This window comes from Lepidochelys kempii, chromosome 1, assembly GCF_965140265.1.
Source record: "Lepidochelys kempii isolate rLepKem1 chromosome 1, rLepKem1.hap2, whole genome shotgun sequence".
NCBI lineage: Eukaryota > Metazoa > Chordata > Testudines > Cheloniidae > Lepidochelys > Lepidochelys kempii.
This window is the reverse complement of record NC_133256.1, coordinates 208,454,721-208,467,457: the sequence shown is the minus strand read 5'-3', so window position 1 is coordinate 208,467,457 and position 12,737 is coordinate 208,454,721. Positions and strand designations below refer to the sequence as shown.

The 12,737-nt window shown below is 45.0% G+C and overlaps 1 protein-coding gene across 4 annotated transcripts in view; it reads left to right on the top strand.

The window, feature by feature from the left end:
- The window catches only part of MIX23 (mitochondrial matrix import factor 23), a 62,834-nt gene extending 54,736 nt beyond the window's left edge, over nucleotides 1–8,098 (top strand). For all 4 annotated transcript variants that reach the window (XM_073310797.1, XM_073310782.1, XM_073310773.1 and 1 more), the window contains 2 exons: nucleotides 4,996–5,097; nucleotides 7,873–8,098. In XM_073310797.1, coding sequence (XP_073166898.1) covers nucleotides 4,996–5,097; nucleotides 7,873–8,007 — 237 coding nt within the window. In that variant the 3' untranslated portion in view covers nucleotides 8,008–8,098. The remainder of the gene's footprint in view (nucleotides 1–4,995; nucleotides 5,098–7,872) is intronic.
- Nucleotides 8,099–12,737: the final 4,639 nt, after the last annotated feature.

The following is a 12,737-nucleotide window of genomic DNA, read 5'->3' as shown; positions in this document are numbered from 1 at the left end:
TTTGAATGTATCCTTACAATGGTTTATCTATAAAATAGTCTACAAGTTGGCTTGAATGTATGCTTAATTGCTTTGGGAAATAGAGCAGGGTGGGGTGTGGAGGCATGAGTGGTGCTTTGTGTGTTGTACGTTTTGCTGAAAACTTTTTAATTTATTTGTCCTTCAAACACTGTACTAAAATTAAGAGCCTCTAATACAATTTAAGCCAATAGGTGCTAATTTTCAATAAATACAAAAGGCTGTGAAGAACTACATTACTTTAAGTAGGAATAAGGGAAATTGTTCTAAAGATTAGGCATATCTTTCATTGGGGTCTATCTGCCAGTTTTTAAAGACAAATGCGAAAGGAATAATGTAGAAAAAGGAAATTTTATTCCTGGTGCAAAATTAGAAACAAGACTAATTGCTAAATGGACGTAGGTTTTGTAAAAAGTTTGATAAAGAATCTACATGCATGCTCATTTTGGAGGGTGGGTCATATTTCTTCAAATAAAAGGTAAAACACAAGGAAAAGAAGGGGTTAAGGCGGCAGCATGTGCCAGCATTCTTACCTCTGTCCTTTCAACAGTTAGAAAACCTTTCAGTTTTCTAATAAACAATAGAGAAATAAAAGAATTAAAGAGTGCTGCCTTTGCACTCTTAGGGATAAACCGGAATTGCTGCAATGAAACCAGGGGAGAATGTGTGGTAATTTTAAGGCAAATATTGGGAAATATTTGGGTGTAGCTCAGTGTTCACAATCACTTCCCTAAACACAAAGAGTCACACCCCAATTAGAGGTGTTGAAACTGGTGATGAGTCAAGAAATTGCCAGACCAGCCTGAACCAACTACCATAATTAATAGGGGTAGGGGAGTTATTTGTTTTCTGCTTTTCTGGTGTCCACAGAGCACTATTCACTGGGGGGGCAGAGGAGGAGAGTGGGTATTTCGGGGGCCCTGTAAACAAATAACCTTCTAGAAGTCCAGAAGCTAGTTGGATCCCTGGAAAATTGTGGATTTTAAGAGTGTAAGAAAGTCAGTATTTTCCTGTGATTTATAACTTTGGCCTTTCTGACAATGATTTAGGGCCCCTTGAAGGTTATTTGGGCTGGGGGGTGAGGGGGAAATGTCCTGGGCCTGCCTGGCTCTGCTGTGGACTCACTGTGAGACCCTGGTCAAATCACATGGCCTCTTTGTGCTTCAATTTCCTCAGCTGTAAAATGGAGGGGGGCAGCGGAGGATAACACTTCCCTTCCACACATGGGGACTGTTAATTCCTATTTGTAAGGCACATTGAGATTCTTCCTCGAAAGGCACTATAGAACTACAAAATATTACTGCTGTTGTGTGTATGCTCACTGTAGAAACGTAACAGATGGTCTGTGTCCAAAAAAATCTTAGAATCCAAGTTTAAATGTGCTCCCAGCATGTGTCAGAAATGAGGCCACAATTCTTAGTTTTCAGTGGATGCAAATATGGCGCAAAAGGTGAATCTTCAAGTCAGATTCTGCTTTCATTCACACGGGTCAACTGAGGTTCCAAAATTGACTCCCCTGTTAAGTGAGAGCAGAGTGTCGCCTCTGGAGGGCAGATATGTATGATTTCTGAACTACTTTCAGGAAAGTGTCATGTATTTGGAATGATTTAAAGCAGCAGTTCTCAACCTGGGGGGCTGCAAGCAGGCTTCAGGGGGTCTGCCTAAATAAACCAGAGACAGGGCTGGCATTAGACTTGCTGGGGCCCAGGGCAGAAAGCCAAAGCCCAAGCCCTGCCACCCGGGGCTGAAGCCGAAGCCTGAGCAACTTAGCTTTGCAGGGCCCCCTGCGGCCTGGGGTCCCAAGCAATTGGCCTGGTTGCCACCCTCTCCCGCTGGCCCTGGCTCTTAATCTACTGGATATGCAGACAAACAGTTGTGGCACACCGTGGGCTGTGGAATTTTTATAGCATGCTGGGGGGGCCTCAGAAAGGAAAAGGTTAACTCAACACTTCCAAAGAAGTGGGACGCCTGGGTGTAGTGTGGTGAATCAGCAGAAAGGAAAGGCTCCATGGGAACTGGGAGAATAGTTCATCAAGAGTGGGTGTATTGGGATTTTGGGAGGAGTATAGTGATTGCAGCATTTGGGTTGAGAGTGGCAGCCTGTGACGCACTGGAACAGCTGCTCCAGAGTTGACACTCAAGCAGAAGATGCTGCATCAATGTGAAAGAGCAAGGCAGGGGGGCCCCCTATGAGTCATACCACAGAACTGAACTCTGACCAACGACCTCTGCTGCGTGGATGGAGTAAGATATTCAGACAGTGAGGCCTGAGGACCCCAACTTTTTTTTTTTTTAACTTTCCCACAAAGGATAAACTGAGAACGACTCTGAGCTGTTGAGTGAGCCGAGGGTATTTGTCCTTTTCTGGCAGCCTTAGTAAATTAGTATTTCTTTTGTGCTGGGTGTCAGAGGTTTTTGGGACCCACTAGCTGTTGCAGTCCATGCTGCCTCACAGCTGATCTTGTAGGTGTTTAGATCTCCGTCAAGCTTTCTTACAACTACAATACCTACCTGCGGAAGTGAAGAAACAGATTGACAGAGCCAGAAGAGTTCCCAGAAGTTACCTACTACAGGACAGGCCTAACAAAGAAAATAACAGAACGCCACTAGCCGTCACATTCAGCCCCCAACTAAAACCCCTCCAACGCATTATTAAGGATCTACAACCTATCCTAAAGGATGACCCAACGCTCTCACAAATCTTGGGAGACAGGCCAGTCCTTGCCTACAGACAGCCCCCCAACCTGAAGCAAATACTCACCAAGCACCACATACCACACAACAGAACCACTAACCCAGGAACTTATCCTTGCAACAAAGCCCGTTGCCAATTGTGCCCACATATCTATTCAGGGGACACCATCACAGGGCCTAATAACATCAGCCACACTATCAGAGGCTCCTTCACCTGCACATCCACCAATGTGATATATGCCATCATGTGCCAGCAATGCCCCTCTGCCATGTACATTGGTCAAACTGGACAGTCTCTACGTAAAAGAATAAATGGACACAAATCAGATGTCAAGAATTATAACATTCATAAACCAGTCGGAGAACACTTCAATCTCTCTGGTCACGCAATCACAGACATGAAGGTCGCTATCTTAAAACAAAAAAACTTCAAATCCAGACTCCAGCGAGAAACTGCTGAATTGGAATTCATTTGCAAATTGGATACTATTAATTTAGGCTTAAATAGAGACTGGGAGTGGCTAAGTCATTATGCAAGGTAGCCTATTTCCCCTTGTTTTTTCCTACCCCCCCCCCAGATGTTCTGGTTTAACTTGGATTTAAACTTGGAGAGTGGTCAGTTTGGATGAGCTATTACCAGCAGGAGAGTGAGTTTGTGTGTGTATGGGGGTGGGGGGGTGTGTGTGAGAAAACCTGGATTTGTGCTGGAAATGGCCCACCTTGATTATCATGCACATTGTAGGGAGAGTGGTCACTTTGGATGAGCTATTACCAGCAGGATAGTGAGTTTGTGTGTGTGTTTTTTGGGAGGGAGGTGAGGGGGTGAGAGAACCTGGATTTGTGCAGGAAATGGCCCAACTTGATTATCATGCACATTGTGTAAAGAGTTGTCACTTTGGATGGGCTATCACCAGCAGGAGAGTGAATTTGTGTGGTGGGGTGGAGGGTGAGAAAACCTGGATTTGTGCTGGAAATGGCCCAACCTGATGATCACTTTAGATAAGCTATTACCAGCAGGACAGTGGGGTGGGAGGAGGTATTGTTTCATATCCTCTGTGTGTATATAAAGTCTGCTGCAGTTTCCACGGTATGCATCCGATGAAGTGAGCTGTAGCTCACGAAAGCTCATGCTCAAATAAATTGGTTAGTCTCTAAGGTGCCACAAGTACTCCTTTTCTTTTTGCGAATACAGACTAACATGGCTGTTACTCTGAAACCTATCTAATCATGTAGATTCTTAGCCCACAGTTCAGTCTTTTGCTGCACTTACTAGCCCCAAGGAGCCAGGACCCAATCTTTCATGAAGCACCCCTGCTCATGAAGGAGCCTCCTTAGTCAATGTATACAGAGCATCTTTCTCCACCCTGTTATACACCAAATCAGTCTTTTGTCTTTATTCAGCAAACAAGCCATGTCCTATTATTCCTTTTCACATTCAAGTGGTTTCAATGCTTAGTTTGTCTTTGATGTTTTTTTCAATTGATTTTTCTGGGTTGGTGCCAAGGCAGACAATGAGTAATGCAATACATAATTGGCTAGCCCAGGATGGGTGACAACTCCCTCCCGCTTGAATTGAACGTCACCGAGACATATTATTCCCTTGTCACTCATTTTCTCTCCAAGACCGCCATAAAGGCATAAGTTTCAATACAGTTACATTGTTCTTTAAATATCACCCATACACACATTTCACACTGATTATGGGTTTGATAAGTTACAAGTTTTCAACAGAGACCTCACATGCTAACCTTCATGGGTGAATACCATGAAAGCAGTGTGTTAGGTGTAGTGAGTTTGTCAGGTCTAGACAGGAGTTGCTTGTAGAGAACAGCGAACCTTTTGTCAGTTGGCAGCAATGGGCCTCTGTATCACAGTGACCAAGTATCATGTGATGGCATACTGGAGGTGGTGCCTCCTTTAAGAGGGAGCTGGGTCAGACAGACTCTGAGGTCAGTGGGTGGACAGGTGTTTTGGGGGAGATGTTTGCAGAAAACAGGAGCTTCAGGTGAGAGGTATTTCAGGTAAAGCCAGGCAGCAATCCTAGTTTTCACAGGGGTGTGAAGCCTGGTTGCAAGGAACTGTGGAGCCTAGGGAATAAGGCTGCAAGATCTGAGTTGAGTTGAATTGTTTGTTAATAAGCAAGGCCCAAAGAAGGGAAATGTTATGTGCTGCATGTCAGTCTATGTGCAAGCTGAGAAGAAGAAACTGAGGCCGTAGACATACAATGAGAAGAGGATTTGCTGACCCCATTATTCCACCTAACCCTCTTTCTTTTTTCTACAGGTGAAGCCACAGCTGGAAGAGAGAGAGAACAAGACGTATCCAGTCTTTGTAGCCATAAAATATAAAACTCAGGTGGTTGCTGGAACAAACTACTTCATTAAGGTCAGTACTCAACAAAATCCCCCACTTCTTCCATCATTGCATAAGTGTTCTAATTGAAGAAGAACATAGGTATAATTCTGAGTGCCTTAAAGCAAGATCATAGAATCATAGAATCATAGAATATCAGGGTTGGAAGGGACCCCAGAAGGTCATCTAGTCCAACCCCCTGCTCAAAGCAGGACCAATTCCCAGTTAAATCATCCCAGCCAGGGCTTTGTCAAGCCTGACCTTAAAAACCTCTAAGGAAGGAGATTCTACCACCTCCCTAGGTAACGCATTCCAGTGTTTCACCACCCTCTTAGTGAAAAAGTCTTTCCTAATATCCAATCTAAACCTCCCCCACTGCAACTTGAGACCATTACTCCTCGTTCTGTCATCTGCTACCATTGAGAACAGTCTAGAGCCATCCTCTTTGGAACCCCCTTTCAGGTAGTTGAAAGCAGCTATCAAATCCCCCCTCATTCTTCTCTTCTGCAGACTAAACAATCCCAGCTCCCTCAGCCTCTCCTCATAACTCATGTGTTCCAGTCCCCTAATCATTTTTGTTGCCCTTCGCTGGACTCTCTCCAATTTATCCACATCCTTCTTGAAGTGTGGGGCCCAAAACTGGACACAGTACTCCAGATGAGGCCTCACCAATGTCGAATAGAGGGGAACGATCACGTCCCTCGATCTGCTCGCTATGCCCCTACTTATACATCCCAAAATGCCATTGGCCTTCCTGGCAACAAGGGCACACTGCTGACTCATATCCAGCTTCTCGTCCACTGTCACCCCTAGGTCCTTTTCCGCAGAACTGCTGCCTAGCCATTCGGTCCCTAGTCTGTAGCTGTGCATTAGGTTCTTCCGTCCTAAGTGCAGGACCCTGCACTTATCCTTATTGAACCTCATCAGATTTCTTTTGGCCCAATCCTCCAATTTGTCTAGGTCTTTCTGTATCCTATCCCTGCCCTCCAGCGTATCTACCACTCCTCCTAGTTGTTGATGTTCAAATAGTGAGCAAACGTTGCAGGAAAGGGTTCCAATATGACTTTTAATCAAGGTAGGGATTACTTCCTGTTGGATGCGATTTCACAACAAAAATAGAAAAGATAAACAGCTTGTTTTGTGAATCTCATTTAAATCTGATCTTAGTATTTATAAAGCATGAGTCCCACTCTTTCAGCTAAAAGAAAAGGAGGACTTGTGGCACCTTAGAGACTAACCAATTTATTTGAGCATAAGCTTTCGTGAGCTACAGCTCACCTTAGCTGTAGCTCACGTAGCTCACGAAAGCTTATGCTCAAATAAATTTGTTAGTCTCTAAGGTGCCACAAGTACTCCTTTTCTTTTTGCGGATACAGACTAACACGGCTGTTACTCTGAACTCTTTCAGCTGTATATTGTAAAATTTTAGGATTGCCAAGAGGGCGATCTCCGTTCAAGACTCTCCAACTGCTTTCTCAGCTCTCACCCTTAGAGCTGCCTTTAGCTGTTGTTTGGGCAGGCGGGCAAAACAATGGCTTTTTCATCCTGCCATCTCCAGGCCCTGAGAGGACATAGAATCCTCTTCACCATGATCAGCCCAGTAGGCACATGGCCAGCCTGGGGATTTTGGGGAGTGTTACTGAGAGGATTCTGTGGTATACACCTCAAACTCCTCTGAGCAATTTTAAAAACAGTATGTGTGTTTGTTTGAGAGTGGAACAGTGGAACAGCTTCAATAAGCGAGACAGAGAAACCGCCTCTTGAATACCTCATAGCCTACTGGTTAGAGCACTCTACTGAGAGGCAGGAGACCCCAATCAACTCCCTTCTGCACCTCAAATGAGGATTATATTGAACCCAGGTCTTCCATATCCCACCTGAGTACCCCCAACCACTTGGACTAAAAGTTATAAGGTGGGACACCACCATCTCCTCCTCTGGCCATTTTGCAAATCTCTCTCCCCCCAAAAATCAAAAATAATCAATTTGGAAATATTGCAACAGTTTGTCAGCATTTCCAAACAAATATTTTTTGATTTGAGAGGCAGTCAAAATTCACAAAAACTCACAAATAGTTTTGCTAGATTTGAAACTGCATTTTTTTGGTGAATAAAATATTTGTCTGAAAAATCTTCACCCAGCCCCTGTGAGGGTGTTGGCTTGCTTCACCCCAGCATTCAGCTTTCTTTGCCCCCTCCCCCAGTGTCTTTGCCTACAGCTCTGGCCTTCCTCGGGTGAATAGGATTAACTCTTTCACTGCCAGCCTAGGCATGGGATCTGAGTGAAGTCAATGAGACTTTGCCTTAGGAAAGAAAAACTGATAGTTAAACCCAAACGTTTTCAATCAGATTTTTGTAGAGCAAACTCTCATTTACTTCACTCAGATACCCAAGGTTATGTGCAAAAGCAGAAGATGAAGGGGTTGAGTGGGAAGGATAACTTTGAGGTATGAAGAATATGACCTAAATTCTGGCCAGGCATAAATAGGTGCAACTCCTGGAGAAACCAGTGGAAGTGACACCTTCTTATGGCAGGGCTGAATTTGGCCTTGTGAGATCAGGGATAAAATTTCGATTTCTGCTGATCACCAGGAACACCCTAATTTGGATACACAAGCCTGTTTCTGCTCACACATGTGCTATGAAATGGGATAGTCTCTACAGACCAGGTTTAGGGTATTGAATGATACCGTGTGTGATTTAATTTTTACTTTGTAGCTATTCAAAGGTTCAGCACTTCATCTCCCCAAAACATCCCTTCATGAGAATCTGCTTAGTCCATGGCTGTCCCATTCTCCTTGTCTTTCAGGTCTCCATCAGCAACAGCACCGATGAGTGTGTACACTTGAAGGTGTTCCAAAGCCTGCCTTATCAGAACAATGGGCCCAGTCTTACCAGCTATGAGACTGGCAAAACCAAAAATGATCCACTGAGCGATTTTTAATGAGATGCTTGGGATGGGCTCTTCTGTTGCTCTTTCTGCAGACTCCCAGCTCGTACCGCCAGTGCCAATACATGGATGAAAATAAAATGAATCTGATTTTGAAAACTAAGTTTGTGTTTCCATGTTGCATGTAACAGAAGGTCTGTCTTGATTCCAGCAGTAAATAACTGCAGCTAACTTAGAAAAGGCCTCCAAGGAAATGTGCTGGATCTACCCAAATACCAATGGTTCAGCACTGCATCTCCCCAAAAAATGCTTCCATTAGCATCTGCTTAGTCCATGAGCTTGACTGTCCCATTTCTCCAGGTTTGCTGCTTTCTGCTAATGAGAGTACTAATGTAGAGAACTAGAAGAATTCTTCAGCCAACTCCACCTCAAGTAAATCTTTCACAGCAAAGACGCCACCCACACCTACCACATCCCCACTGACAGTCACAAGAAAACAAGTCATCTGAATGGACACCCTACAGTGAAGAAAAGCACCCAGTGGATCATTACATCAATTGCTTCAGGGAAAAAAATCAACTGTGAAATCCTCAGACATGCATTACATCAGGGCTGGCCAAACTTACTGACTCTCCAAGCTGCATACAACAATCTTCAGCCCCACAGGAGGTGCCTGCCAGGGCCCAGTGTTTCAGCCCCGCTCCTCTTGAAGCCCTGAGACACCTCCATCTCCCTGCTGCAAGGCAGCGGTCCCAAGGTCCCTGTCTCTCCCCTCTCCCCCTCTGGTAGGTGGAGAATGGGGGGGTGGGGGGATCTGTGAGCTGCACTTTAACAGTAAAAGAGCCACATGTGACTCACAAGCCAGTTTTGCCACCCCTGCATTACGTCCACTGCAGTCTCTGTACCACCCAGGGGATAGTCCCTGAAATCCAGCCACCAGATAATGATCAAACCCATAGACGAAGGGGGCACTATTGTAGTCCTTAATCATGATAACTGTGTCAACAAGATCAACAGACAAGTCTCTGACACCACCTACAAGAAAGAACTAAAAAAAGACCCCACACCATAATTCACACAGGAACTTAAAGAAACTATCAAATCTTTTCCCAAATAACTCTTTTAATCAAATAATGTGGGGGTGCAGAGACACACAGGGACAGGGGCAGATGTGCCTGACTGAATGGGAGAGGCTTGGGGTCAGTCAGGGTCTGCATGGGAGAAGGCTCCCCAACTCTGTAACAATCCCCCCCCCCACCCTCCAGAAAAGAAACTATTCCATACTTCTCCCACCCGCACCTAAAAGCACTCCAGGTTCACTCCCAGGCTCCTTCCCTTTCTCTCAGCTCATCCATTACCCCTGACTCCCCCAAGCCTTTGCACTGCTTCTGAGGGGGGCGGGAAATACGTTCCTGTAGTTTAAATGAAATACTTAAAGTTCTGTATTGATATGCTTAGTAAGGATTCTATTTGTCAAAAAAAAAATTCCTGAATCTTTTTATTTGTCTGTATTGTTACGGACATACTTGCTGACAGAAACTGGCATGATTATATTGTGATATTTTGATAATTAATATATGCAGAATTGTAAAATACTGTGTGCAGAATTTTAAATTTTCTGGCACAGAATACTCCCAGGAGCATAGTAGACAAAGCCACCATATCACCTCTAGGCAATCACTCCATATCCGATCTTTCAAAACTCATTCTCAAAGGAAACCTGCACAACACCTTCAAAGGATGAGCCTGGGAACTTACATTTATAATGCTGCTAGAAGCTAAAGACCATGGATTTAATAGGGACATTAATTTCATGTCTTATCACAACAATTTGGAACAGCACCTGCCTGCTAACTCTTTTTGGCCTACTTCAAACTCCTTTTACATAACCGTCTAACCTTTATTGCCCACTTCATTTCAAGTGGCCTCCTAAGACATGCATTACCTTTACGCTTAATAATAACGGTCCCAACTTGTATTTAGATTAGACACTCTGATTTTTTTTCTTTCCCTTGACTCATTAGCTCGAAAGCTTGTACCATCTATCAACAGAAGTTGGTCCAGTAAAATATATGACTTCACCTACTTTGTCTCTCTCATATCCTGGGAGCAACATGGCTACAACAAGGCTGCAAACACAAATTAAAAGTTGACAATGTCTCTTTTAACATACAAGCTCAAAATACAAGTGTGGGAATTGTTGCTATAGTGTAAATTTCCCGTTTGCGGGATGGAAAAATTCTCTCAATCAGTGCAGTAAATACATTCTTCTGTGATGCAAAGCAAACACACTTGCAGCTTATGTGAATGTGCAACTTGATGCTCAGAGTGACGTCAATACACCAGTATATAAACTGCACTGAGGTATTTACGATCTCCTTGATGCTTCCAGGGATACCAGCGCCACCTACACATTCAAATGTGCTGTCTTATATCCTAAGCAGCTGTCTATTTCAAGACCCTGAGCCCTTGATCTGGAATCCACATCTTGGTGTGTAGCTAAAGAATGACACATAACTTACTGTGCTGGGCTCCTTCTCCCCCGTTAGGTGAGCTGCAGTTTGGTGGGGTTTGAGAGAGACACTGGTGGAAGAGAGGGAAATATAGTGTTGATTTGAGCGGTGGCCCCTGTTGCCATCGCTCAGGGAGGCACTGTAGTGTTAGGGTCAGAGGCCCAGATCCTCAAAGGTATTTAGGAAGCCAGTGGAGGTTAGGGCCTGGATACCGTTGAGGATCTGGGCACTCAACACTGAGTTGGTTGGATTTTTAGATAATGTGGTCTTGACTCTTTCCTTTGGATACCATTGATATTAAACCCTTCTCGGAATTGTGGGATGGGGAAGACCTGAATCCCCTTGCCAGCAAAAGAAGCACGGTCCAGTGAGCAGCTGCCACAGCTATAACCAAGAAAGGCTAACATGGAGCAGGCCAGTTCACAGCCACCACCACTCTCCATCCCTGTCCCAGAAGAGCAGGGTGAGGATTGTTCCTGCTGTCTGGAATTCACGTATCAGTCAGGTGCGAGTCCTCAGGTTGTGCACACGGGGTTTCTGGTCAGGGTCAGCATCACTGAAAAGCAGCATGTCACCCAGTCACACTCTCTCCTCAGACATCGACCAACACCTCCCCTCGCCTCCAGCACAACAGAATCGGATCTGTGCCACCGTCATTTTCACAGTCGATATCTATCTCCACTTCATCATCATCCACCATGACCCTGCAAGTTTGCCTTCAGCTATCTCCCACAGGCCAGCCCCCTGCTCTATGCCCTTCTCATGGCTGGTAACAACCATAACCAGCATAGTATTCTGTTGACAGTCTCCCTCCCCCAGCACCGTCTATGCCTGTCCCTCCCCACTCCACTGATGGAGCCAGGATGCCAAGGGATCCCATCCCAGGCCCAATTCTGCTGATGAGGCAGCCCTTGACCAGAACCCCAGCATGGCTTTGTGCTCCCTGTCGACCAGAACAAGGCCATGGTGTGGGAAATACTGGGTTGAAATGGGAGCATGCAAGAGGCCTCACAAGTGTGCTGGGGCTCATGGATCGAATAGCAAGGCCCACCTGAGCAATTACTTTAAAAGTAGGGTGGACCAGACCATCTCAGCCATGGCTGTAAGGTTGGAACGGAATAGCAGATGCAGGACCTCCTCAGGGTCTGATGACACCTTCACGGACTGTTCTAGCAAGTGGAGTTTGAGCCTTGTAACTTACGACTTACTCAGTTTGCCTGTCACTTTTGCTAGGTAGCACATCCACTGTTTATGTGTGTCTCTACGCACCCAATGGCCCAGGTAAGAGATCTTTGCTGCCCCCCCCCCCATTCTCCACTTTGACACCTTGAGTGTGAGGCCTGCCTCCCTGAGGTTTCTCAATACCTTCCCCACCTGTGCTTTGTGCTCCTCCCTGGTGTGGCTAAATCTAGTGATATCATCAACGTAGCTGATAGCAAAGTCCTCAACCCCATGTAATACCTGATTAACCAGCCTCTGGAATGTGGCTCTTGCATTAATTAATTAGAAGGGTATTACTTTAAATTAAAAAAGTACGAAATCAGTAATGGATGCAGACTTCTTCTGTGACTCTCTATCCAAGGAAATTTACCAGAATCCCTTGGTTAAATCTATAGCAGCTGTATTAGGAAGAGAGCCTGAGACATAAGCCCTTGTATGAGAGGCCTGGTATGAAGCAGGATCTACTCACAGAGTTTGGCAAGAACAGGGCTGATACTGCAGAAATACACATTCCTAAGAAGTGCTAGCCACAAAGTACTCACGCAAACACATCCCGATATGAAGTGGTACCAAAACATTTCAGAAGAGTGGTACCAGATATCGAGGGTGGTACAAAAACATTCACCAAGGATAACAGGAACACACCGACCCCTCCTAAAAGATAAGGTCAGGATGACCGTATGTAATAGAGATGTTCTGATTGAACCAACATATACAAGGTGATGGGTGATAACTAGCCACGTCAGGGGGCAGTAACTATGTCAAAGGCAGTATGTAATTTGTTTGTATCAGGAGATAAAGATGTATCTCAGAGGGAGTATCTTTGTCCAGCTGAGGGGGGGAATGGAAAGTCCTGCTATTCACTGAGCTGCGTCCTTTTTCACAGACATACTTGTCTTAGTATCCTCGTAGAGTCTGCCAGGTGCTATTACCATGCTTTGTTGACAATAGACCTGGCCTGGCGCCTTCATACCTTAACAGATCTTGTGGTTATTGGGCAGTTTGCTCGAGGTCTGCTGTGCAGACTGTCTGTGCAGAGCTGGGGCAGCA